Source organism: Neopsephotus bourkii, unplaced genomic scaffold, assembly GCF_033783945.1.
Source record: "Neopsephotus bourkii isolate Nb327-2 ecotype Australia unplaced genomic scaffold, CSIRO-AGI_Nbou_v1 NB_1749, whole genome shotgun sequence".
In the NCBI taxonomy this organism is placed as follows: domain Eukaryota; kingdom Metazoa; phylum Chordata; class Aves; order Psittaciformes; family Psittacidae; genus Neopsephotus; species Neopsephotus bourkii.
In genome coordinates, this window is record NW_026902223.1 from 9535916 (window position 1) to 9563543 (window position 27628).

Here is a 27628-nt window from a genome sequence, read left to right on the forward strand (position 1 = left end):
AGTTTCCTTTTCCCTCGGGGCTCATAAATATTTATACGGGAAATTCCACCCCTTGCTCCAGCAGGATCTCCCCTCCGGGTGTTGTGCTTTAATTAACGCTGGCCTCCCGCGGGGTGCAGAAGCGAATGTACTAACACACCCCCAGAGCGGGAGGGGGGGAACACACTGTGAGGGCCATGGGCGAGACCTTTCCCTCCTTGGACAACATTTGGGGCCACAAACACGGGGGGGGAGGATCCCGAATCATCCTCCCATGGCTTCCCATAGCGATTCGCACCTCCTGTGTGCTGCGGCGGGGCCCTGCGGCTGCGAGGCCACGGCAGCGCCTGGGCCAGGCCCTGCGATGGAGCCGCTGCCATGGCAACCGGCGCTGGCCGCGATTGGACACTCGCGTCCACGTTAGGCACCCGTAAACAACGCGGAACAGGGTGGTTTGTTCCCATTCGGCCGCCGTAGCCCGCGGAGGGGGGGCTGGTGGATGGGGGGGGCTTCAGCGCAGCCGGGTGGGCCCTGCGCATGCGCACTGTGTGCGGCCTGAGCTGCGTGAGGCGGGGCCTCACCTCGCATAAGGTGGCGGCGGCAGCCGTGGGTTGAACCGCCTGAGCTGTGGTAGTTTTTAGCTTCCCTCACAGCTACTGAAGTGAGGACATTGGTTTCAGTGGGTTCGGAGTGAGTGCAGTGAGATGAGGTGACCGTGGGTTCTTTAGTAAAGCCGTGCTCGGGGGTGGGCACCCCGGGAGATGGGTCTTCTGCCCCTCCAAAAGTGCCCAAAGCCACATGGAGTGTGTGCCGCTGCCCTCAGTGCCGTGCTTGGCACGAACGGGTCACCCTCCGTCTTTGTCAAGGTATTTTGCAGTCACGTTATCTCTGGTGCTCTTATTTACGTGTTCTGACACCCCACAAGCGTGCTTCAGTGTGACTATAGTCACACAATCACTCTTGAGCCTGCAGGTGAGCAACAGACGCTTTTGTCTTCATCTGGTCTTGGGCTCTTGAGAGTAAGAGCATTTTGTTCTGCATCCTCTCTGTTCCTGGATGTGTTTCTCTTTTCTCATTTGAGCTCGGGCTGTCGCTGAGCACCAGAGATCCAAGTCTAAGGAAAACCTGGAATAGTTAACTTGAGCTTTAGTAGTGGAGGGGGTGATGGCTGCGGAAGGAAAGTGACCACTGCCCCTTGAAGGAAATGGGAATAAGTGGAGATGGGAAAGAGCGTGGCCCCATACCTTTCACAAACTCGCTGCTTTTTGCATCTACAAGGTTATTTTCCATCTTGTGTTGCCTTCTGTGCTGCTTGGGGGAGCTATGGGGTTGTTTGGTTTGGTTTTTTTTCCAAACTATGTCAAATATTTTGGATAAATTCCTCGGGGACATTTCTGAGAATGAATCAAAGACAAAACTCCTTAATAATACCCACCAGAAGAGAACACATAGGAGTTTCTAGGCCAGCTTTGGGGCTATCATAACACTAAACCCCCTGCTCCTTCCTGTCCCTCCCTCATGTCTTTAAATCACTGTATCCAGGCTACATGCATTTGATAGGGAATTAAATCCCCAGTCTTTCAGTTTATAATAGATTTGGTTTATTCCCATGAGAGGGGGGCAAGCCAAGTTCAAACCCCATGTTGTAGATAGCAGTCTGGTTTAGATGATAGCTTCCTGTGGGGAGTGCAGTAACTGGTTCTGAAAGTAGTGATAAGCAGATGCTGTAGGGAATTTATGTAGTGAATGTGTGGCAAAAGCATCTCCTGCTTTAAGAAGGCATCACCTTGATTACCATGCACACTTCTGATGGTGAATCACCTTTTGATACACATAAGGACTGTATAAAGGCCACAGAGAGAAATCTTCCTAAAGCCCTTTTCTAACCTGCACTTCTCTGGCAGTTGTGACCAACATAAGAGATTCAGAGCAGCCCTGCGGAGAAGGACTTGGGGGTGTTGGTCGATGAGAAACTGAACATGAGCCAGCTTCAGTGTGCATTTGCAGGCCAGAAAACAACCGTATCCTGGGCTGTATCAAAAGGAGCATGACCAGCAGGGCGAAGGAGGTGATCCTGCCCCTTTATTCTGCTCTCGTGAGACCTCACTTGGAGTATTGTGTGCAGTTCTGGTGTCCTCAACATAAAAAGGACATGGAACTGTTGGAACAAGTCCAGAGGAGGCCACAAGGATGGTCAGGGGCTGGAGCACCTCCTGTATGGAGACAGGCTGAGATAGTTGGGGCTGTTCAGCCTGGAGAAGAGAAGCTGCGTGGAGACCTCAGAGCAGCTTCCTCTGAAGGGAGCTACAAGGATGCTGGGGAGGGACTCTTCATTAGGGATTGGAGTGACAGGACAAGGGGTAATGGGTTAAAACTTAAAACACGGGAAGTTTAGATTGGGTATAAGGAAGGAGCTCTTTACTGTGAGGGTGGTGAGGCACTGGAATGGGTTGTCTAGGGAAGCTGTGAATGCTCCATCCCTGGTGGTGTTCAGGGCCAGGTTGGACAGAGCCCTGGGTGATATGGTTTAGTGTGAGGTGTCCCTGCCCGTGGCAGGGGGGTTGGAACTTGATTTTAAGGTCTTTTCCAACCCTAACTATTCTATGATTCTATAAGCTCAGTGCTGGAGGAAGCTGGGCAGTGGTGTCTGTCACCTCCTGTTTGTGGCAAGTTAGTGGTAGTTTGGTTTATTCCTTCTCCATAATAAGATGACTGAAGCGTCTTTCACAAAGGTGAGGTTTTACAGGGATTTTGACATGTTCCAGGAGTGTCTTGTGAGTCCTCTCTAAATGTCAAGGGAAGCAGGAGAGATTCTGATCTATGTGTTCAGACTGAGTTTCAAAATGACAGAATCACAGAATAGTTTGGGTTAGAAAGGGCCTTAAGATCATCCAGTTCCAAACCCCTGCCACGAAAGCAGCACTAGATGGTAAGAATTCCTGAAGATAAGCTCAGGCAGTGGGATGGAGTGCTGGTCCTGTGGATTTGAGTAAGATTTTTTGGTAAGATGGGAACAGAGCAAAACATGGAATTCCTTGTGATTATTTTTCCTTTAAGCTTTGAATAGATCTATTGTGCATCAACCACATGTGATCACTGGAGCCCAGCCAACAGCTCTGGAATAGCTGTGGGACACTCCCTTCTGGAAAGGGGGGAAATGTGTCTGAAATGCTTTCTTAACTCCCAAAGTAGGTCAGGAATGCAGTCATTGGGATGCGTATGGGTAGTGAGTGAGTCACGGTGTGGTAAGCTCTTGGGAATGCTGTGTACCACTGGCATTTGTTAACTGCTCCATGGCACTGGGAACAATAAACCAACAAAGAGGAGGTATTACACGGTTTGGTTCATCTTTGTTTGCCTCAGAGAAATGGGATGATTTGGTTTATTTTCTGTGGGTGGCTGGTGTCACATCTGCTCTGGGAATTGGGTTGGGGTTTAAGCCAAATTATTGGGGATGCTGCTGGAGGAAGAGGTAAAACAGCCACTGACATCGTCTAGGGGGTTCATAAGCAGCCTCCACACATCTCCAAAACCAGCTGTGTGATCTGGGACCAGTGTGGCAGGGGGGGTTGTATGCCTTCTACATGTGCTCACACTGGCTGTGAGGCTGTTCCCAGTGGTAAAAACCAAGGGTGAGGTGTGATGAGTCCACTGGGCTCAGTTTTAACTCTCCTACAGTGATGAAGAGATGGCAGCTGCAGTGCAAGGAGAGGTAACACTTGGAAAGAGCCAGTGGTTACGTGCTGCTGGCAGTAGAAAGTGTGGTTCTTTTTGGAGCTATTTTTTGTCACTGTTTTACCACAGCTCACATTTTTTTTACCCAAAGCTCATGTAAATGCAGCCCCAAAGTGCTCACGATTGGAAGGAAGTTTATAAAGGGCATGTTCTGTAGATAAATATGAGATTTGGGGAGAGGAAAGGCCAGTCCTGTTTATCCGCTGGATGGTGCTGCTGCTCTGTACAAACTGCAGAGGGGTCCTGCAGCTCAGACTGAAGGCTTCAAGTAGTTCTGCTTCAGAGAGAATCAAGGATACACACAGCCCTTTTCTCTGCAGCAAATCTCGCACGAATCCTGCACGTTTAAACAGAAAAGGGGAGACTGAGCTGAGCTCTTAGGCAGAAGCTCTTCCCTGTGAGGGTGCTGAGGCGCTGGCACAGGGTGCCCAGAGAAGCTGTGGCTGCCCCATCCCTGGCAGTGCTCAAGGCCAGGTTGGACACAGGGGCCTGGAGCAAGCTGCTCCAGTGGAAGGGGTCCCTGCCCGTGGCAGGACTGGAACTGGATGATCTTGTGGTCCTTTCCAACCCAAACCAGTCTGGGTTTTGATGTTGTGATCCACCTGTTACCCAGCATTCCCAAGACCGGCTACAGATAGGAAAACTCCTGAGCAATTCCTTCTGATCAGGACCAGAGTTTTTCTAAAGCAATCCGTTTAAAAGCTCCCTCAATCCCCCAACCTCACAATTTAACCTTTATTTCACCTGCAGGATGAGTCTTGGTTGCTCCATAAGTGCAGTCAGCTCGCTAGGGGTCACTGGAGGAAAAGCTTGTTTCCACTCTGTGGTTGTACTTCATTGTGGGGGAAGACACATTCCTCTGATGAAGCCACTTTTCTAGAGGCAGGGACTTGAGTTTTAATTTAGTTTGCTTTGCCATAGCATCAGATAACATCAGAAATAAGGGTTTGTGACTTATGGGACATTGTTCTAATGTCCTTGTAGCTTTTAATTGTGTTGTTCTGTGACTCTGTCTTAAAGATCTAATCGATCCTTAGGAAGGAGAGGACTTTGTGGATCACTGCCTCTGTCATTTGTCTTCCTTGTCAACACTGTTGCAGCTTTTTATTGGAAAGGAAACAAGAATAGCTTGTGTGCTGTGAGAAACTTTTGCAGGCTCTGCCTATGACGTAGTCATTGGAATTCTGCTACTGATAATTGATGGAAGTAGAAATGAACTTGAGATGCTGTTTTTAAGGAAACGGGAGGCTGAGAAGGGAAGTGGTGGAATCGATTAGTTTGTGGTGAGTGAAGATGGTAGCATTGGTTCAGTCACTTCTGAAAAGTGATACTTGGATGTTTTTAGTGCGTTTCAGCATCAGAGCACTGACTGGCAGCTCCTTCCAGCTCCTACATACCCCGAATTCTGGTAGCAGAGGAGAGCTGTGCAGAGAAAGCTCCAGGCAGCTGCAGCAGATGCTGTTGACAACCATTGTGAGCCTGTGGAGTGCAGGTGCAAACCCGTCGTGTAACTCCTGACTTAGGTGAGTTACAGCATCAGGTTCATGCCTCAGTTCCTCCTCTTATTGTAAGCTGTTTGTAATCAAGGTAGTGGTTCCCTGTTGAAGGATCTTTCTAATCCCTCTTGTCACCCTGAATGCCTTTAGCTGCTACTCCATTTATATGAAGTGTATCCTTTCATGTCAGCAAGGACCATTTAAAAACCCAGCTGTTTTGGAGGAGAAGCATTCTAGGCCAGCTGCTATTGGAGATGACTATGACCTTTAAAGGGGGCCTTCCTGGAAATGTGGCTGGATGATAAAGCAGCACTGCCTGGACAAACACATCTGCAAGGAGCTGTGACTGCTGCTCAGGCTTGTCCAAGCATCTCATGTTCGTACTGAAAGTTAGACCTGTGTTGCAAACTGGAGGTGTTCTAGTTTCTAGATCCTCCCAGGATGCGGTCTGTGTGTGGTACTCGCCCCTTGATCTCTGAACTTTCTGTTTGTTTTGGCTTTTTGTTAAAAGTTCTCCCCTGTGTGTGTTTACGTACTTCAGGTTTGATCTGCATGGGTAGATATTGTCTGTTCCTCTGCCATGGGCTTTCTTTTGTTTGTTTTTCCCCTGGGATGTGAAGCTAGCTACTGGATGAGTTACACAGGGTGTTACCTGGGTATTAGCAATAGAAAGACCAGTGGAAACTGGCTGGAGAAAATAGAAGCCCAGCTTTGCTCTGTGCAGTCTGTGCTGAAATTATCACACCCACGCACTTAAATCAACTTTGGGGTGGTGAAGTTTGGCTTTTGGCATGGGCAAAGAGGCTTCTGTTTCAGGCAGAGCTGCAGGAAGGTTGGAGGTTGGGTATTGCTGATTCTTTCTCCTCTGTTGTCTGGTTTCTTTGTCCTGCAATAAAGAATTCATGTCTCATCTGCTGTCCTTGTGGCAGGATAGAGCTGTCTGACCTTGGTGGAGAAGGGAAGTACCACTGTGTATGAACCCAGAGACCCTGAGATAGGAACAGAGAGGAATTTTTAGGGGGAATTTAATCTTCCAGCTAGTTTCAAGCTGCCCATGGACATCCAGGAGTGTGTGGCCTCAGTTCTTTGCTCTTGTTTTATGTGTACACTATGACAGTTTCAACAGTCCTACAACAGCACTGTTAAATGGGCAGTGCTGGGAAGGGGATTGATGAGATGGTTCCCTAAAATGTCCCAAGGGAATTACACACTGTCCCACACACCATTGTTCTTAAAACCTGCTGTCAGCAGTGGGTAACTTTCTGTTTATCTGTTTAAGACAAGAGAGCCATGTGTGCAGCTAGGTTTGGAGACAGAGGTGGCTGGAGTGCTGCGTGCTCCTTGGGGCACTTAGCTGACAGTATTGACAGGTATGTTATTTAAAGTCATGTTTGACACAGGAAGGACTGGTGTAAGGACGGTCTGTTGTTTGCCAGCTCTGCTCATCTCTTCATGCAAGTCCACTTGCAGTGTTGAAGCCAAATTTGATCACCTTGACTCTGCTCTGAGCCAAACCAAGTTAATAAAACTGGTGAGCAAGGGTTTGCAGGCAGGAGTGTGACTCGATTTGGCCTGCAGAAAACCCTGGTAATGCTGGTAACCATCAAACCTGACTTGATTTTGGCACTTTGGGTGCAGTCAGCAGAGCAGGCAGGTACACCAGGTATCTGTGACTGAGCACAGCTAGCGCAGTCCACAGCACAAGATCAGGCAGCCTCAAGATACCAGTTTTGTTTTAGTGCACTTCAAAGCTCATAGCAGACAAACTGGAGTCTGGGGTGTGTGCAGTGAATGGCCTTTTCATGAAGCATGCACTGTTTATGTATGCAGAAATGGAGCTGCAGTCTTCTGGTTTACTTGAAGTTGTAAGGCCAGACCTTGTCAAATGCTGATAGGAAGAGAAGTGAGAGGCTGCCTGAATACAGTGTTCTGCAGGGAGCAGTAAACAGGCCTGTTTACTGGCACTGGCCTTCTGGAAGAGCTATCTTGCAAGTCAGCTGCAGTCCCCAGGCAATGAAGTGTTTTGCAGGATAACAGAGAACCCAAAGACTAACCACATGACAAGATGGGACTTTTCTTTTTTCCAGGCTAGATTAGATAGCAAACCATGTGAAATTCCACAAGGAAAATGCCACCGATTGTATTTTTCCCTTTCAAGATAAATGTGTGTTTTGTAGATGTGAGTTACTAGTGAGATAAAGCTCATTCTCAAATGAAACTGTATTTTAGGAAAGACCTGAACCTCCATCCATGAAACTGTAGTTATTTTAATGTGGTCTGGGGGAGGCACTTGATGTATCCAAATGTTTTTAATGGATGGACCTCCTGAACAGCAGTGAAACGCTTTGGCATTGGCAAGACAAGCAGCTTGTGAGCTGCTGCAGCATTGTGGCTTCGGCCAGCCTGGTTCAGAGGATGTTGTGGTGGAGCCACCAGTGTCTGGATGAAACTGAAATCAGAAAGATACCCGTGTAGCAAAAGCAGGATTCTTGGTGCCATCCTGGCTAAATTCTCATGTGATTAACTGCCTTTTACTGCTCTGTCTCCTTTCTGTTTCTTCCCAGACCTTCTGTCTGGTGCAGTGTGTGGTGCTGGAGCATGGCTCCTCACATCCCTCTCATCAGTGACTGCCTTTCAGTATCAACAAGAAAACACAGGTGATTTGCATGTGCTTTAGGGTAAATTACATAAAGTTTATAAACCCAAGGGCTTGTTGTTTGCTCTTAGATTCTCAGTGTGCTTTACCATATGGTTTCACACAATAGCACTCACAATTAAACAAGAGTCCTTTTCCACAATCCTTCTTTTTCTATGGAGCAGTTGGTGTCCTCTTGCTCTTGATTGTTTTGTGCATTTACTCTTAAGATAGTAGTGATTTTAGTTAACTGGGCTTCTGCTTACTTTGCAGTTACAATATCAAGAGGTAAATATGAACTCAAACATTGACCAAGCTGGAAGGTGGGGTGGAGTAAAGGGAGTGAAACCTCAAGTGCTGGAAGATAGAGGAGCCTCAGCTGACATCTGTTTGGAGTGAGAGGGTTGGGTTAGATACCACTGAAGCTTGGAGCTGCCTGACATGGCCTTTTAACATGCCTCTTCCAGCCTTTGTGGCTGTGGCTCTGCAATGCATCTCATTCTAGATGAGTAAGTAGTGTCTTAGTGATTGCAAAATGCCCACTATGGAGGAAGGATCTGTAAGGATCTGAACACCACCTGAATTTGATATCATCCTGTAACAGCACAGCTTAGACTGTGCCTATTGTAGGCCTGACCATTCTAATTTGATAACTAAAAATGGGGACACAAGGCTCAAGGTGCAGGCTACAGAGCTAGAACAAACACAGCATATGTCCTGTTTGACTGCTTTGTGCCAGAGTGACACCACCTTTAGGAAGTGCAGCTCGCAGAAGGAGGTGGATAATGGCATTGCACAGCATTATTACACACAGACTGGCTGATCCTCTTGGCCCCAGCTGAGACTGTGCAACAGGAGTGTCCCTCCTGGAGATCTCTAGGGCTTTGCCTTAGATCAGATGCTAAGCAGCTCCCAGGGAACCAGGAGAGAATGGCAGCCCCTTCCTGAGCAGGAGCACCTCTCATTTCCACTACAGTAGCACAGTGTGCTGCTCTCCTGCCCAGCAATTACTTTGCCTGGTGTTTTCCCAGCATGAGGTTGATAAGTGTTGTGCAACTGGGGTGGCAAGGAATTGCCTTCTTTCCATGGAAAGCAAAAAAGCCTCCCTCAGGTAGTTGAGAGGAGGAGGAGGGGGAGCACAGGACTCTAAAGTAGGAAAAGAACTGTTAAATAGAAGGCAATAGACAGAAGGGGAGAGAAGCATGTGATTTTCAGCAGTAAATCCATCTCTTCTTCTCTCACAGGACCCTGTGACTTTGTTACTCTTGCAGCTAAAAGTGTGCCTGCACTTCTGTGATGCATCTTTCAGTCAGGAGCACAGAAGAAGGCACTGTGAGGCCACATTTTTCCACATGTAAGTCGGGGACATGATGATTTATACCACTCAAGAAGCAGATGTAAATCTTGCATTCCTGTAGCACTTTTCACCCCAAAGATGCCAAACAGCACATTTGTCAAGAGGGATGGGAAGAGTATGGGAAAGACCTTTAGCAATAAATATTTCACTCTTAGTTCTAAAATCAGTAGCCCCCTGCACAGATGTGAGTCTGTAATTTATATGTGTGCAGAGCTTGATTTTTCCAGCCAGATGTGAAGTGCTGGGATAATCACCTTGCTTTTTTGCCAGGGGAATGGAGAGGGATTTGGGCTTTGTGATTTTTATGTTTCTGGAGCAGTGGAGAGTCGTGGAATGCTCCTACTCCTGGCAGCTCTCAGGGACAGGAGCTGGAGAGGCTGCTTTTGTGATGGGAGGCCAGCTAGCCATGAATTGAATGAGTTGCCTCCTTCCCTGTCTGCAGTCACTGCCCTGCTTCCTGGGGGAACAGCTCTCTGAGAGATTCCTAGTCAAGGCACAGAATATTTTCTTCCTTTCCATCGAGTAGATTTTAAAGAGAGGAAAAAAAGCCCACAACCCATATCAGCCCTGAAGGGGTGTCAGCTTGTCTCTCGATCTGTCAGCTCTGGGTGATGTGTTAGGCTTCCTGCTGGGGTGCAGAGACAAAAGGCTGTTGAGGCAGGGAGGATAAAGGAGCCCTGGTTCTTTCCAGCCTCTGTAACTCCAGCTGAGCTTCCAGCCATTGTTGCTGGGGGTGTATTTTTGTGGGGTTTTGTTAATTCTCTTACATGAAGTGGCTCATCAGTCCTGGGAGCTTTGTGTATCTGAGAAAGGAATGCTGGGACCAGAGCCACTTCAGTGTTGCAGCTTAACTGGGATGGGATGAATGGTGAGGAGCTCCAGAAGCAGAAAAGCAGTGTGATGGAAGACTTCCTCTGCTTCCCTCTGTATGAAGTTAACACCTGTAGCTGTAGGGATGTGAAGGACTGAAGCAAGTTCTGCTGACTGAAGGACTGAAGCAAGTTCCAGTCACCAGAGATGTCACGTGGCCAAATTCAGAGCATTTCCACCCCATCCTCTAGTGATTGCTCCAGGCAAGGACCTTCCTTGGCTCCTGGGAGCTGGCTGGAGGAGCTGCCTATGGTCCCTTTGCCGTGGGGAACAGGGTGAAATACTCCAGGTTGGGCACATGCTATCTGCTGCTGCAACATAAATTCAAGGCAGTTGTTTAGTGAGGCAATAGCTGGCATGGTGTTGGTGACAAAGCAGACAAGCCAGCACTAACAAAACCCCCAAGTTCTGCATTCTCTGCAGCTCTACTGTGTGGACACAGGAGGGGCTTGCTACTGTTCCACCATGAAAGCCTCTGTCTTTCTCTCCTGGGACATGGCAGAACACAGAGCAGCTGGCTCAAAAAGCTGCTCCCTACCCCCTGGCAAAGTTCTCTGTGACAGTATTCTTACAAGCACAGCAGAAGAGGTGGGGGCTTTGACTCCATCAATGCTCTGTCACTGTGTGCAGTGATTTTCAAGGAAGGTTTGGTGCAGAAGGGAAGGGGCTTGCTGCACAAAGGCAAGTAAGTGTGGAATTAAGGCAAGCTGAGGAGGTTTTGGGTTATTAGCTTTGGTGAAAGTAAGACAAGTTGCTGAGGTTGTTCTTGTCATTTCCTTCCCCCTGGATTGCCAGCCTGAAATCATGTGCTTCTGAAACTGGCTACTGGAAACTGGGAGGGGAAAACAAGAACCTGATGTTTCTGTCTTTGCTAAGCCACGGATATGACCAGTGAGCAGTTGCATGCTGCAGGCAGTCATTCTTTTTCTATCCCAGTTATAACTCAGTTCTTATATCATCAAGTAAATACCATGAGCAGTTATAAACACCTTCAGCTTCTTTAGCAGCTCTTTATTCCATAGGCTACCAGTAAAGTACTGGTTGTGGACATCACTGAAAGACAAGTTTGAACTACAGTGATTTGTACTTTAAGAACATCTTGTGATGCCCTATTCCAGATCCCAGAGCCACGGGAAGGTGGAAAGCACACAGGAAACAGGCAGGTAAACAAGATTGGATCCACAGCCCTCTGGAAAACCTGCACACAGATAAACTGCTGGCGTAGTCCGGGCTCCAGCCAACACCCACAACACACACAGTGTAAGATCTCATGGAGATGAAGTTTGTTTATGAATAAAAACCCCAAAACAAACAGAAAGGCAAATCTGCCTTTTATCTCTCCAGGATGTAGTTAAGTGGATGTGGAATTAAATTAAATGGATTGTTGGAGATGGAAAAGAGCTAACAGGTAATTTGATGGTCCCCCGTGCAGTCTGCATAAAGAAGAACACCCCAAAGGTCTGGCTTTCACAGCACTGACAAACAGAAACGCGTCTGGTGTGGGCACTGGTGATGGAAGCAGTGAGCACAGAGCCTCTCTGCCAGGAGAGAAGCAGCATCTCCTGGGATTTCTGGTAGGATTGCCAATGAAACATACAAAACCTCGCTTTGGAAAAGGAGGTGGCATCTGGCCTGTGGCCCTGAGAGGCTGCCAACCCCTGTGTGAGGTGCAGTCCTGGCTTATCTTCCTGTCTGTGGCCTCGGAGCCCTGTGTGTCTCAGGAATTGTATTCCTTAAGGAGCTTTATAAGGGAGCAGCTCTGCTCTTGGCCTCAGTTTTCACCAGGTCATCCCTGAGGAGTTACCATGCATCCCCATTTCCCAGTCTGACCTCAGGCCTGGCTGCTTCAGCTCCAACAGACTGATTTCAGCAGTGGGGAAGGAGGATGGTGAAATAATACTCCAACAAACTGCAAGCCAGTACCTGACAGCTTTGGTTTTGGGAGTTATTTTAGGGTTCCTTTTCTTACACCAGGGTGCAAAGCTGTGTGTTTTGCATAGCAAGCCTGCTTCTGGCTACTGTTCTTGTCAGGGATTTGGGTATTCCTGCTTTCCCGAACACAGAGTACTACAGACATGTTCTCCCCAGTTGCCAGCCCAGTTCCTTAAAAGCAAAGCAAGCTGTCTTTTCCTGGCTGCAGGAATCTTGCTATCCCTTGTGGCTCTTGAGGAGGTTGAAGGAAAATGTTTTCTGCTTCCAGAATCTCCCTTTGGGATCCAATTAACAAAATAAACCTTGTAGTTGCATACAAACAGCTTCTTCCAAGCAGAGAGCCTGAAGGTGCATAGGGCTGGCAAGAGGAAGGCTAAACTGAAGCTGTTGCTCTGTACATTGGTGTATCTGTGGTTCAGAGTGATGCTTGTTCCTGTTAAGACTGTTCCATTGCCTCTTGTGGCCACACAGTTGCTACTTGCGTGCTGCACCCCCAGACCTACATCCCACCTCTAGAGCTGCGTGGAGCTAATAGAGGCTGCCCAGTATGGCAATCCCTTGGCTGATCCCTTTCTCAGTGCCTGTGGTTGTTCACCAGATCTCCTTTGATGCCGGGTTCAGTTTGAGCACTACTGAAAGGTTTTGCTGTAGATGGAGGCAGGGTTGTATCCTGGACTTAGCATCCTCCCTTGTGTTTCTTCAAGGGCTTTTCAAACTTGTCTTATTGTTTCCTTTTTCTCTCCAAGGTTCTTCGATAACCAATGTCTTGCACTTAAATCCAGAGAGAGTAACTTGTCAGGAAATGTGGATGGTAAAGAAATGCAGCTACTGCTGAGCCTTGCACAGGAAATCCTTGCTGTGATGCATGGAAGGGTATAAGGTAAGTGTGAAATTTATTTACTGGCTTGCCTGTGACTTAAAGCAAACATCTTCCATTCAGTTCCCTATGTATTCTGTAACAGGATAAAAAATGAAACCCACTTAACCATCTGGGTTTAATTTTTTATAAGAGCTGTGCAATAATATAAGAAGCAATATGGGCATCTCCCCTTGAAATGTCAGGGTTAATATGTCACAGCTCCACATGAGTTAAAATAGCCCTTTGCTATAGCATGTGAAACTACATCTCTGGCACAGCTAAGTGTTTCTCTGGTTGTGATATTTATTTCTGCTCTTCTTTCCCTCTGCTGCTGGGGAGATGTATTCTGCACTGCCAACATCCATCTCTAGGCAGGTCACTGGTTTTCGTGGAGAGGAGAGCATAAAATACATATTGTGGAACTTGGGATGGGGAGAGAGATTGTCAGGGGTATGTCAATGGGAAGCAACATGTCCCAGGTTGGAATATGCTCATGGCTCAAGTAAAGTGTAATGCAAAGCCCTTGGAGCATTTCATGTGCACATGGCATTGGTGAAGCTTTGTTTAACTGACACAGTTGATGGGCAAAACCTGATTGTACTATACAAAGGCCAAATGCTGAGGGTCCCACTAAGGCAACAGTGTAGAAGGCAGTTGTCTGTCTGTCCATGATGGCATGAGTCACAGATACAAGACACTTAAACTGTATTTTGATCTTATGTGCAGTAAAAATTCAGGTCTGTTACATGCTCCTTTGAAACCAGTTGAATTCCAAGGGGCTGTACTGTGGGAGCCTCCAGGGTGATGTAGTTCTTAGCCACACTTAAATCCACGCAGGCCTTGTTTGAGCAGTGAACTGACATAACTGTCATTTCCTGCCCACTCAGTGGTCCCTGTGAGATGATGTTCAAAGCCAAAAGTAAATGATCAGTCCTAGTGTTGGTATTGGAGGCTGCTTGACCAGGAGCTGAAACAGAAGAGCTGCTGAAGAGGGTGTGTTGCTGCTGTGAGTACACACAGCTCAGAGCAGATTCAGCTTGGGAACCTGAGCTGCAGGCAGGCCTGTGTAACAAGTTTGTCAGCAATAGCACGCTTTGATTGTGATGGAGCTGGCACTTTTCAGACAAATGAAATACTGGATTGAATCTTTTCCAGTTGCCCTAAAGGCAGGTCAGCATTATTAGAGAGGGAAGACTGCTTGACTCTGAGCCCTGTCCCCCCCAAGCACTGCTCTGCCTTTAAACACAAACTCTTCTGTTCTATGGTGGATTTTCAAGGGTTTCAACTTATTTCAAAGCAATCACAAGGTAAAATGGATGTGCATCTAGCTATCAGCTTTTGGGGGCAGGGATTGCTTCTGGGTCGAAGCCACAAGTAGCTACTGCATGAAAATGACCATCTCTTTGTGGTTATACCTGGAATCTTTCCTGAGCCCTCGGGCTTTCCTGGTAGGAAAGCTGGTTTCTTGGACTGTAACTATGGCTACTTCCATTATTCACACAAATGTTCCCAGTGATGCTTCCACCAGATTAAAGCTAAAGGTTTTCCTTCTTACACTGGACCAACCTCACTGAGGAAAATATAGGGAATTCCACTGTTTGCAGTGAAAAGTGTTTCTTTCCCCACTCTGTGTTGCAATAAGCTTGGGGTTATAGACAGGAGCAGTGCAAGGCTGCTGTCTTATCTGAGGAGTTGCATCTGTGTGCAGAGTGTCTGGGAATGTTGAGAGAGAGGGTGTGCACGTTGTTGGAGGGAAATCCAGGGAGAAGACCAGCCTCATCATTCAACACACCTTTGGAAAGCACTGCCCAAGCAGTGCCTCTGGGCAGCAGCAGAGCCTCTGATGCTGTGCAGCATCTCAGCATGAGGTTTTTCAGGAGAAGGCTTCCTAGAGGTCCCAGAGCCCTCATTTGGCTCATTGTTCTAATGCACCTTGGCATCTTCATTGCTAATTTTGGTTCCTTGTTTGGCTTGTCAAAGACAAGGATTTTCAGGTAAGAGACCAGCTTCCTTGTGATATGTGCTCTGGAGAGAGCACTGTGCTCATTTGCTTTGTCTCTGTGTCTTCTTACCCTGAAACTTGCGCTTCTGATCAGAATTAGATGACCACTTTGCTTTAGCAGACCATGTTGTGTGCAATAAGAGCACAGTGCTGTAAGATCTACAGTCAGAACCATGCCTCTGTTGGACTACTAGTTCTAGTGTTTCCTTGTTGTAGCTGTTGAAGAAAGCAGCTTTTACTTTACTAATGTGATTTGATTCTGTACTGTGGCATTACACGGTGTTTGCTTTTCCTGACGGCTCCCAGAGAACCTCATCCAGCCCTAGTCCAGATTGCATTGCTGGACATTGGTGGGATACCTTCAGGTTTATAGCAAGTTTAGCATCTGATCCCAAATACAGACATGCTACGTACTGGGAGACCAATGTCATGCAGAGATGAGCAGTATCTATAATATTCTTTATGTAAGTGGTCAAGTAAATCGTACAAGACTGGATGTGGAGGGGTTGCAGTGTAAACTGCAGTAGAACATCTCCAGCATCACTGGCAGGAAGCAGTGTTCCTTGCATGAGCACAGCAGATACGTGAGCCTTTCCTATACAGGCATTGCTCATGTATTAGTGCTCTGAACTGTGTATTGGAAGGCCCAGCCTCTCCACCAGGCCTCATGTGGTCCTAGCTCTCCCTGTGAGCTCCTCTGGCTTGTCTTAGTGGGGTTAGTTTTCATCTGGAGCTCAGGCTGGTGCTGAAGAGGGAGGCTGGGAACACCTCCATCTGTTCTGGAGGTGGTATGAGTTTAGCCCAGCAACTTGAGACTACATGTTGAGGACAGCTGGATGATCTTAAGGTCCTTTCTAACCCTAACCATTCTATGGTTCTATGATTTGGAGAGGTCAGAATCTGCACAAGGGAGATGGGGGGGAAGAAGAGAAAGAGATGTAAGGAAGTGAAGTGAGTTTTTACAAAGTCCATCAGTGGCAGAGCTGGCACGCCATGCCCATTCATGAAGCCATTTTGTTTTGCCATAGTTTCAGAGAGAGGCAATGTCCCTGTTTTTGCAGGTTAAATCAAACTCAACTAGGTATTGAGCTGTATGTGGTTGTCTGTGGATCAGCTCTGTTTCCATGCCTTTGTATGTAAGGTAGAAAATACAAAGCAGTATTTTTATGGCTTTATCCTCTATTCGTCCTCAGGCTTTGTAAATGGAGAGGGAAATGACAGTAAATGTCATTGAGCTGCTGCAGTTGTTTGCCAGCTGGACTCTGGAATTTGATGAGCTGCTTTGACCATTTGAATGGAAAATGCTGGTCAGGAGAGCAGGGTCCTGTGTAGCCATGTGGGTCTGCCTGCAGGATGTGATGGCCCCTCGGTTTTACACTTTGGTCTCTATGTTTGGCACAGTGTTTGTAATTAAAGTGTAACAGAGCTGGGATGAAACCTGTGCCCTGTGAGACAGCACAAAGTCTGGACGGGGGATGGCTTCTCATGCTGGCCTGTTTCATTGGTTCTCTGCCCTTTCATTTCACCATCATTTTAAACATCATCTTGAAACTACAACAGCAAATCATGCAGGGATTTAAGCTTTGCCTGTGCTACCTTCCCAAATGTCTCTTTTCCTTAGACTGTGTATATAAAATCTTTCCTCTTCTTAGACTATAAAAAGCAACACAAGTTTATACATGAAGCACTGTGATAGAAAGCAACTGCTGCAGACTTGCTTGATTATAGGGGAGATGAAGGAAGAGCTGATAGGCCATTGACACAGCATCTTTTTTCCAGAAATTCCATTGGAAAGGTTCAAGTATTTATCTCATACAAAATGAGTTTGAAAGCCTCTTAGTTGATCATTTCCTAATGACTTCAATGAATGCTGTACCACGCTGAACTCTTATCTGCAGCCTGCTGTCTGCAGAGGTAACAAAATTAGAGGTAACTCCCCCCCCCCATTTATCACCTCAGAGGCAATCCACAGCTCTCTGAAGCAAATGCATCATGTAAAGGGTGAAATCAGCCTGCCACAGCTCCGCTGATCTACCCTGAAAAGCTTTGCTGTACATAAAAGCTCAGCTGCAGCAATTGTTCACCTTCCTTTTTCCTGTTCCACCCTCCAGCCATGTGCAAATAAAAATGAGTGTTTGGGACAAACCCCCATCGCTTCTGCCTTGATGTTTTAGCCTGGGTTTCAGGCGAGGCTTGTTGCAGGTGGCTGTTATGCTGCTGGCAGCTGTATACTCCTATGGCGTCCTTGTACCTGCCTGGGCCTCTGAATCAGGCAACAGAGCAGCTGTGGTATTAGAGGAAATCACTGAAAATGCAGATATTTTACAGTTTTAAGCTTCAGAGTGTATTTTAGTAGCTTCAAAGTGCCTGTCTCAAGACTTGTACCTGACAAGTGCTGTGTGATGCCATTGCCTTAGCTGGCTGAGGGGGAGGAAGAGAGGGAAAGGTGCCTTGCGATCCCAAATGCTCAAGAAGTTGATGTATGGTAAAGGAACAAGTTTAACACTTCTTGTTAGACTTCCTTTACTGAATTCTGGAAGATCTTCATGCTCTGTCACTGAAGCACTTGGCTCTGCTGGCAGAGCAGATGGCTGCCTTCATGGTGTGTGTGCAGTGTCCTGAACTCAGGAGCTCCAAAACAGTCCTGCAGTGCTCTGGGGACATTGCCCAGTGCAGGGCAAAGCTCTTTTGTGCTGCTCTGCAGCTCCTGCCAGTGTGGATGCTTCATGAGCCAAGTGCTGAAGAGGAGTGTGTAGCCTTGATGACTTGCTTAGAGATAGGGAGATAGGTGGTATTCAGGTCAGAATGGTGTGGGAAGTTGAAGAGCATTTTAGTGGCAAAGTTGGAAATGAAATGGAATTCATACAGGATCCTGCAGAAATGGCAGCTGTCATGGCAGGTCCTCCAAGTGTGGTGGTCATATGCAGTGGTTATACAGAGAGGGGCTCAGAGTGAAGAGCCAGAAAAGGGCTGGAAGGTGTTTGGTGGTCAGTGGAAGGTGTGTGTGATGTGTCTGCTTTTCCTTTGATTGCATTCAGGCAGTTGAGCATTTTCCAACGTGCCCCAGATATGCTGCAGGTGGACACCCAAGAGCAACAGGATTTAAACTATCCTGACAATGGGAATTCCTGGAGCTTTTTAAAGGTGTCTTTGGGGAGAGACATCACAAGGCTCAAACAAGATATGCTAGAGAAGACACCAAGATGGGAAGGAAGGGAGGAGCAGAAGAAAATGATGGAACCAGTTGCCAGGGTGGGAGAAGGCAAGGAGAATATGACTGTGAAACCAGTCCGTGGGTTGGAGGGAATCAAGAAGACAACAGTGGAAACAGCCCTGAGGATGCAGGAAAACACTGAGAAAAGAACAGTGAGACCAGCCCCAGGGGTGGAAGAAGCCAAGGAGAAGATGACAGTGAAACTACTTCCCAGCACAGAGGGAGCCAAGGAGAAGGCAACAGTGAAACTATCCTCTGGGGTGAAGGGAGCTCAGCAAAACAACACATCCAAAGACCAAACAATGCCAAAAGAGCCCCTTGCATCAGTGGAAACTGTAAGACCCGTTCCTCAGGCTGCTGCAGTGAAAGAGAAGAAGCGGCTGAGGGCTGCTGACTTCAAGTCAGAGCCACAGTGGGATTTTGAGGACCAGTACCTGCTGGACAACTCATCTCCACCATGGGTAGGTGTGATGGCCATGTGTGTTCATCAGGAATGGTGCCTCTCTGTTGACCTCCTTGTCTGCTTGTCCCCTGGGCATGTGAGCCCATTGCAGTCGAGGGTGATCTCTGAGTTGGTAGGCCAGCTCACTGGTATGTAGATGCTGTTTGAACCCAGAGGGGAAGACTTTATGTGTATGACTCAGCCTGGGCAGTCCTCCACCATCCTGCCGTATGGGAACTTAGTGCAGTTGTCCACATTTCCATGGGGTCCTTTGAAAGTCAGCCTGAGCAAGCCTGTTTGGAGCTCAGGTGCATCAGGGGATCAGGTGCATCTGTCCTTCTAGAGGTGCTACAGGGTGGTCCCACTCTTAGATACTTTGGTAAGGGCATAGGGGGCTTAGGCACACAGTGCAGAGTAGATGTTCCCTGTGATGTAGCACCCTAAGGAATTGTGTCACACTCTTGTGATGCCTATGGGTAGGTGTTAGGTGTCTGGCACTAAATGGCAGTGGTCATAGAGGTGTCCCATTTCTCACCTGAGAAACTGAACATCTGCATTCCTATGAAGACTCAGGTTTACAGTCCTCAGATTTCACAGAACCATGGAATGGTTTGGGTTGGAAAGGGCTTTAACATCATCCAGTTCCAACCCCCTGTCACAGGCAGGGGCACCTCACACTAGACCAGAAGGAGCATGAGCAAAGAAGGTCAAAGAAGGTGATCCTGCCCCTCTGCTCTGCTCCTGTGAGACCCCACTTGGAGCATGGAGCTGTTGGAGCAAGCCCAGAGGAGGCCACAAGGATGGTCAGGGACTGGAGCACCTCCTGTATGGAGACAGGCTGAGAAAGTTGGGGCTGTTCAGCCTGGAGAAGAGAAGGCTGCATGGAGACCTCAGAGCAGCTTCCAGTGTCCGAAGGGGGCCTATAGGGATGCTGGGGAGGGACTCTTCGTCAAGGACTGGAGCAATAGAACAAGGGGTGATGGGTTCAAACTGAAACAGAGGAAGTTCAGGCTAGGTACCAGGAAGAAGTTCTTTAGTGCCTTGATCTTCGGTTTATGCCACCCCTCTAAAGAAAACAAGCAGGGTCATGGTCAGGGAACAGGAGTAGGAATGTCCCCCTGTGCCTATTCACCCAAGCACATACATACCAAAGCAAGTCACAAGCTTTGGTAGCAGAGGGGCAGCAATGACACTTGTGCTAGGCTGGGCTGTGAATAATGATGCTGGCAGTGATGGTGGGCAGGGACACAGGAGGCTTTGTTAGTCACTTCTATGGAAGTCAAACTTAAGGTCAGGTCAAAGAAAAAGGGTGAGATGAGGCTTGGTAAGCATGTACCTGCCTGCTTTGGAGACAGTAGGGTGGGGAATGTTCCCATTTTCAATGTTTTCTGTCAATATTGGCAAAAATTCAACTATGTGTAGGTGTGCCCATGGAGAAATGATGGTTAAAAAGTAACTTTTTTTACTGTTCTTGTGGTTTACTATCAGCAAGAGGAGAGTCTTTCTCAGCTGTTGCAATTCACCTTTTCCATCCCATATGTAGGCATCCATAGTGAACAGGCAGATTCTTTCCCTGTCCAGAGCTCAGATGATCCCATCATGTTGGGTACCTATCTAGGATTTTCTTGCTATGCACTGAATCATCGTCACCACAGGGAAAGTAATTCAGATCACATCTGGCATTCAGCAAGCCTTGCTTTGCTCCTCTTTGCTCCTGAAGGCCTGGTCAGCGCAGCAGAGGTAAAATAAGAACCTCAAATGGTACAGTTGTACCTGTTGTTGTGGTTGGTTGGGGGTGTTCTAGTCCAATCCCCCTGCCGGAGCAGGAACACCTAGATAAGGTGTCAAGTAGCACTTGCACAGCTACAGCTTTATAAAGGTTCTTTACAGATCCTGTTTGTTGGGAGTGCTGTTCTGTTCTGTTCTTGGGATCACCTCTGCCTGGGGAGGTTGTATTACTGATGTGAGCTTCCAGAAGTAAGTGTGGTGCCCACCGTCAGGTTGTCCTAACAGCCTATTTTCTGCTCTGGTTTTGCACTGAACTCTTATTCTGACCATAGTTTTGACCTTTCCTTTGCAGCTATGAGGGTTTGCAACTAATTTAAAATGAAATTTGAGCATCTCATAATTACTCAGGCCCAGGAAGAGGGGCCTTTGGGGAAGTTGTAAACTCTAGCAAAGCTCTCGGCAAGCAGACGGGGCTGGTTGTGGTACACAATACTGTCTCTGTGCCCCATCTTATGCTGGTTAATTCTTTGTAATGCTTACCCAGAGCAGTTTTCCCTTGCAATCCTGTTTCTGGAAGGCTTGGACAGGCAGGTAGCCCTCTCTAGAGTGAGGAGAGTCTTTATACATGTGTGTAAATGCTTGTGCTCAGAGAGGAGGGAGGGTGTAGGCTGGTGAGCAGAAGACAGGAGTGCCTGTTCTAGCTCAGTGGTCTTAGACGAGTCATTTCCCTTTTTAAAGTCTCAGTGCCACCATCTTCCAGCATTGCCATGTGTTATTGTGGTGGCACTGGGGACAATGCAGGTGTTGCTCCAGGGGACTGTCAGGGCTGCAGGCACCATGCCATTCTGCTCAGACCTCTCCCAGTGGAGCAGGGGCTAGTCTTGAAAGTTTAATCCCATTCCCCAACCCCCCCCGGACACGTGGGTCATAGAATCACAGAATCGGTGGGCTTGGAAAAGCCCTTTAAGCTCATCCAGTCCACCCATTCCCCAGCCCTGCCCAGGCCACCACTGACCCATGGCACTGAGGCCTCGTCTCCACGCTGTGTGAACACTTGCGGGCACGGTGACTTCAGCCCTGCCCTGGGCAGCCTGTTCCAATGCCTGAGCACCCTCTGGGGCAGGAATTGTTCCTCAGCTCCATCTAAACCTGCCCTGGTGCAGCTTGAGGCCGTTTCCTCTTGTCCCATCCCTTGTTCCTTGGGAGCAGAGCCCAGCCCCTCCTGGCTCCATCCTCCTGTCAGGCAGTTGGAGGCAGTGAACAGGTCCCCCGTGAGCCTTCTCCTCTCCAGACTAAACTTGCCTCCCTGCCCATGTCTCTCAGCTGTTATGTATGAGCTTTATTGGTTTGATGTTTCATTTTTGAGTTCTCTCTCCCTTCTGGTGCTTTCATGTTGTTTCCCATTGCCCCTTTTGGCAGTGCAAGCCATTCCTCTGCTGATGGCTGCAGTGTAGCCTCTTGAGAGGAGCAGCTCCCTGGAGACACCTCTGTTATCCAAAGAGCTGTGGCTATTATGTGCAGAACTTGGCTGTTAAAGACCTGAGTTCGTGACCTGGCCCAGCCTCACTGAGTCACTGGCAGATGATCCTGTCTTTGGTGCAGGATGTGCATCCTTCTTCCTGGGCTTCCCATGGTCTCATGGCACCCACAAGTGTGAGTGGGTGAATTACATGGCTAAGAGTGTGTATGCCACATGAGACAGTACCTCATCCCTCCTGCCCAGTGTTAATGCCTGTAGACACAGTGGGATTAGGTCACCAGGATCCTGCTTTTCCCTACTTCCTCTGGTATTGGTCCAGTCTAGCTGTGGAGGCACAAGAAGTACAAAGCCTTGGACAGTACGAAGTACAGCTTGAGTAGGAAGGGAATGTCCCTGTCTCTGGATGTGAAATGTGCTGCAATTGAAATGATGCCAACATGAAACCCTCCACAATGTTCTCATTGCACTCCTGTTGTGACAGGCAGAACAAGGGCTGTCTCCTCAGGCTGTCACCCAGTTGTCATCCTCACCCATAGCAGAGAACCCAGGTGAGCTGTGGAGCACACAGCAAGGCTTTGGCAGTGCAGTCTGGCCATTGCTGGGGATTCGAGCTGGGTATGGAGTCCACTTGGTCTCCTGCTTTGTCTTTCAGTAACTATTGCAGTAGCTATTAAGGACAGATGTCTAAGAAAGGCTACAAAGTAGAGTTGATTGCTCTTCATCTGCACTCACAGCCTAACTCCTGCCAGCTACAACGAGACCCTTTTGTTAGAGAGGAGAAGCTGGCTGGGATTCCCTTCTCAGCCACATGCTTCTCTGTGATTCATTTATGACACTGAACAAGATGCTTTCTCTTATCTTTAAAGGCAGTGATAGTGGTGATTTGATCTCACATGTTCCTCCTTGTGTTTGCTTATGTGTGCTCTGAGGCCAGGGCCCCGAGAGGTATGTTGCCAGCAGGGACTGCTAGCTTTATTTGGTGTACTGAGGTTAGACCTATTATACTGATAGACCTGTTACATTAATGTGCATCAGTTAGTGAGGCCCAGAGCCAGTAAAACACGAGCACCACAGGCCTGCTGTTCTGAAGAGGGAAGTCTCAGGGCTGGAGTCACTCTAGCTCCTTGTAGGTGACTTTCCACCAGCTAAATATTGATGTAATGCTGAAATTATGCCTCATGTTCCCAGTGATGGGAACACTGAGGGGAATGGGTCATGTACCACTGGATTTTCTCTACTTCTTTCCCATCCTCACCCCCAGTGCCACAAGCACGGGTGCTCACTCAGCTTCATCAGCTCCCTGCTAATCAGTCCTTATTGTTTTCTTTTTGGTTTATTCAAGACCTGCTCTGAATCAGTGAAGGCCAAAGCTGCCAAGTCTGACTGGCTTCGAGATCTCTTCCTGCCCAACATCATGCTCTTCACAGACAAGAGATACTTCAGTGACAGCGAATGGGACCGCCTGGAGCATTTTGCACCTCCCTTTGGCTTCATGGAGCTGAATTATTCATGTGAGTCCCTCAGGACATGTCGGGATGGGACCATCAAACTCCCAACAGGGACCTTATGCCAAGTAGCTGCAGGTTTGCAGCATCTCCCTGTCAGAGCCATCAGGCTAGGTGGATCTTGTGGTGGAAACTGATGGTTTCACTATGTCCATCCCAAAGGTTCTTAATGCTAACTCTCCACTGTGTTTGCTTCCTAGTGGTGAAGAAGGTGATGTCCCTGCTGCCCCCAAATCCCCACCAGCAGCTGCTCCTGGCCAACAGCACCAGCAGCAAGCCAACATGCATCAGCTGTGCTGTTGTGGGGAATGGAGGAATACTGAATAACTCTGGGATGGGCCAGGAGATTGACTCCCATCACTACGTCTTCCGGTAAGGCAGGCTTCCTTCTTAGAAGATACACAGCCAGCTTATTGTGGTTAGCAGATAACTGTGCTGGATAACTTCACTGAGTCCCAGGTGCCAGCATGACTGATGAAAAACCAAAAAGGAATTGGAAAGTGCCTAAGCACACAAGAAGAGCCTGGGATTCACAGATAAGCCATAAAGAGCCATCTCCAAAGCAGGGGCTCTCCTTCAGATCAAGAGGTGTAGTTCAAAATGGGCCTACTGGTCTCTTATTCCAGACTGATGCTGTCTTTTCCTGTTAGGAACATGGATGCAAGGGTTTGCTCACCCACTAACTCGGCCTCTCTGTTTGATTCCCTTGGCTAGGGTGAGTGGGGCTGTGATCAAAGGTTACGAAAAAGGTGTGGGAACAAAAACCTCCTTTTATGGATTCAAAGCCTACTCCCTGGTGTCCTCTCTCCCGATCTTGGGACACAGAGGCTTCAGCAACATCCCACAGGGAAAAGTAAGTCAGGTCCATGCTATCTGCATGCACAGCTTTGATGGGATGCTGTTAGTCTGGGGCCTTCAGTTCTGATCTTGCCGTGCATGAGGAGCAAAGTGGCTGAGCCAACACTTCAGCTCTGAGTATTTGCAGTGGGAACCTGCATCAGTCCTGCCCCAGCCTTTTGGCTTGTGAAAGTAGCTGCACATTAGATGTGTTCTCCATTCTGCTTCTGTGGGACAGTTAAAAGCTGCAGACTGAAGATGTGGGTCTCAGAAGCTCAGTGAGCCTGGATGCCTGCTTGCTTGTTGTTGTTAAGGGATACCTCTTGTGCTGCTCATTTTGTGCTCATTTGTGATGCTCACTTGTTTCCCAGCATGTCGGTTACATTCACTTCCTGGAGGGAGATAGAGACTATGAGTGGCTGAAGGCTCTTCTGCTGAACAAGAACATCAGGGAAGGGTTCTTGAACCACTATGAGTAAAACAAACTAACCCCACCTCTACACCCTTCAGTGTGGAGCTCTCTCTTGTGCCCTTCTCCTCCCCACAGTGCTTAGCCCTGCTGAGGTGCAGGCCAGGAGAAAGCCAGGTTAATGTCTGGAGAGCTATCTTCCTTCTCCACACCTCTGAGCACTGCTGTAGCCAGTATACCTCCTTCCCTGATTTCAGTGATGTGTGGCCAGAGCTTGGAGAAAGCTTTGTGGTGCTCTGGGATTAACACATGCTGTTGTCTGGTCTGGTGTCCATACATGGTGGCCTACTCGTGGATGAAGGCCTGGTTTCACCAATTCTTGCCTGTGCACACACATGCTTTTGGTATTCCTGTCTTCTGTTCTTGTCTCTTCTCCCTGATCTCTTCCTCTGCAATGCACACAGGTTGTGGAGGCCTGGTCATGATCTGGGAAATGATAGAGACTAACTGAAGTGTTTGTGGTTCTTCTGTTATCACCTAGTGTCTCAGGGCTGGTGCTTTCCAGCTGTGATGAAATACAGGAGCTTGTCCTGAGTCTTCCCATTCCTGCCCTTAGGCAGAGGCCCTGGGAGAGGTTTGAGGAAGGTTTCACAATGGACAGATACCTGGTGGTTCACCCTGATTTCCTCAGATACATGAAGAACAGGTGAGCTGAGGGTTATGTGCTCTAGCATTGGCTTGTTTCTGGCCAGCACCATCTCTGGGCTCTCTCCTGCCAGCTCACTCCCTTGTAACTGCAGCTCAGCCACCCCAGCAGGCTGGGGGTAAGCTTCACCAGGGTGCAGTCAGGTAGAGTTCTCTCTGGTGCTGCAGTGGGGTGTTAGTGCTGGGTAGACATACAGCATCTGGAGAGGCAACACCATAGGACAGTTTGGCTTTCTGCATCCCAAAATTGATGCAAATGGCATCTTCAGGTGTGGGAAGTGTTGCTAAAGTGCCAGAATTCAGGACCATCCTTTCCTGTTCCCTAGTGCTCAAGCACCTTGGAGGAAGGCTCTGTAAGAGCTCTTCTGAGATCTGTTCTTGACTTGAGAGGTGGGTTGTGCCCTCAAACACTCTAACAGGCAGTTCCTCGGTATCCCATTTGCCTGCCCTGGCTGTTGTTTGCATCTCTAAGCCTTTTCACAAGCCTCCTGGAAGATCTGCCAATCGTGGGCCACACGTGAGCAAGAGATGCAGGAAGAGCTCCTGTGGTGCCCTGCTTTGGCTGTGTTTACCCTTCAGTCTCCTTGAGAGCTGCTCTGCCTTCTCTGAGAGAAGACAAATGCGGTGCCAGATGGCTTGCACCTCCCTGCTTTCCTTTCCAAGGCCAAGAGGACTCTAATGCTATTTTTGCCTTGGTGTGGACTCCTACCTTCCTAAACTGCTGCCATAAACCACCACAGCTCCTAGTGGGATTTGTGACCTGCCTCTGCACTTTTCCTATGCCTTGTTTCACCCCTCAGTGTGGATGGGGAGCAGGGTATATTAGTGAGCTTCAAAGCCACTTCTGCACTGCAAAGCAAAAGACAGATTTAAGACTGGGCTTGGACATACCAGATCCTTTAATCCCCTTCTTTATACCCACTGCCCCAAGACCTACCACTTCCATAAAGCTGGGGCAGAGCAGGGCTTAGGTTGCAGTGCAGGTGATGGAGCATTCTAGGCTGGCCTTGTGCTTTACTGCCCATGCAGCAGTACCCACACATGTGGGCTTGCCTGAAATGCCTTGTATAGCCCCACAGTGCTGCAGAGAGGGAAGAAGCTACACAAGGGGACAAGATGTGCCTGGCTTGAGCCACCACCCCCAGCAGCTGCTCTGTGCTTTCTGCTCTCCTGCTGCAGGTTTCTGAAATCTAAAACTCTGGAAAAGCCCTACTGGAGGCTCTACAGACCCACAACAGGGGCCTTCCGCTGCTGACTGCCCTCCACCTCTGTGATCAGGTAAGGGCATGGTGATTCTGGCACTCAGTGCTGTCTGAAAGGGGAGGCAGGAGAACAGGGCAGAGCAGGGGTGGCTCCAACCCTGCTTACCACATGCTTTGAGAGTATATAGGTTCTTGTCAGCTGTGGAGGAGCAGATTGAAGAGAAACAGCCCCCAAGTGGTTCACACAGGGGATGTGCAGCCTGCTGAGAGCCACCCTGCATCCTAGGGAGAGGACAGCAGGCTCTCTGGAGCCAGTGTTTGTAGTCTGGTCCTTCTGGACCCCCCATGCAGCATCACCCAGAGAAGCCCCAAATGACACCTGTCCTGTGCTCCCTCTCCATTTGGGACCTGTGTCTGATGCTCCACTGGCTGCCTCTCCTCAGTGAGCCCTCCATCTTTCCCAGGTGAGTGCCTATGGCTACATCACGGAGGGGCACGAGAAGTACTCGGATCACTACTATGACAAGGACTGAAAACGTCTGGTTTTCTACACCAACCATGACTTCAACCTGGAGAAGCAGGTGTGGAAAAAGCTTCACGGTGAGGACATCATGAAGCTTTACCAGAGATGCTGACTGTGTGGTAAGGGCCATTGCCTGGGGAATCTTACCACCTCCCTGGGAATAGAAGAGGACCACCAGAGCCAAGGTTAGGTCTGGGCTTCCATGCGCATTTCATGCCCACAAAGATACTTGTCTCCTTCAGCACCTCTGTTCTTTCACAATGCTTCTACAAATGAGCAAATGCTGCAGACCAGAACAGCAAGAAAATGCAGCACACCACCAAGGAAGTCCCATCTGGCTGTGCTGCAGGACTGTTACTGATGGTTGTAGGCCCTGGTATTGGGAGAGAAGATTCCAGGGTGGATCTTGCTAGTGTATGGTCCAGTGTCGGAGTCATAGAATGCATCTTCCTCCAGGTTATCTCTCTCTGCAAGGAGAGGCTCCTCGGGCTAGGGCTACTTCTGTTGTGGGTGACCATCTCTGTGAGTGGTGCCTGTGCTGGAGCTGGGTGTATTGTCTGAGCAAGCTCCCTCAGGAGCCAGTGGGTGCACAGATCCTGTCTCAGGTTGACTTAATTCCTGGAGTGCTGCTCTCACTCCATGCAGATAGAAAGGATGGATGGATGGATGGATGGATGGATGGATGGATACTTCCAGGTGACTAATATGAGAGGGGATA

General features: G+C 48.4%; 1 protein-coding gene across 1 annotated transcript; it reads left to right on the plus strand.

Annotated features, from left to right (window-relative positions):
• The first annotated feature begins 7501 nt into the window (after window positions 1-7501).
• On the plus strand, window positions 7502-27568 carry ST6GALNAC1 (ST6 N-acetylgalactosaminide alpha-2,6-sialyltransferase 1). Its single transcript, XM_061377345.1, has 11 exons — window positions 7502-7867; window positions 9090-9199; window positions 12751-12884; window positions 17904-18540; window positions 23072-23240; window positions 23435-23606; window positions 23949-24087; window positions 24443-24546; window positions 25097-25186; window positions 26365-26463; window positions 26852-27568. The coding sequence occupies exons 4-10, from the start codon at window positions 17935-17937 to the stop codon at window positions 26438-26440; spliced, it is 1356 nt and encodes a 451-aa protein (XP_061233329.1). The 5' UTR covers window positions 7502-7867; window positions 9090-9199; window positions 12751-12884; window positions 17904-17934; the 3' UTR covers window positions 26441-26463; window positions 26852-27568.
• The last annotated feature ends 60 nt before the right edge of the window (window positions 27569-27628 follow it).

Excerpts from the sequence above, each read along its gene's own strand:
- ST6GALNAC1 (XM_061377345.1), top strand. The coding sequence starts at position 17,935 with ATGCTGCAGGTGGACACCCAAGAGCAACAGGATTTAAACTATCCTGAC. Across the intron at positions 23,241-23,434 it reads CATGGAGCTGAATTATTCAT|TGGTGAAGAAGGTGATGTCC; the intron begins GTGAGTCCCTCA and ends TTTGCTTCCTAG. Across the intron at positions 24,088-24,442 it reads GCAACATCCCACAGGGAAAA|CATGTCGGTTACATTCACTT; the intron begins GTAAGTCAGGTC and ends CTTGTTTCCCAG.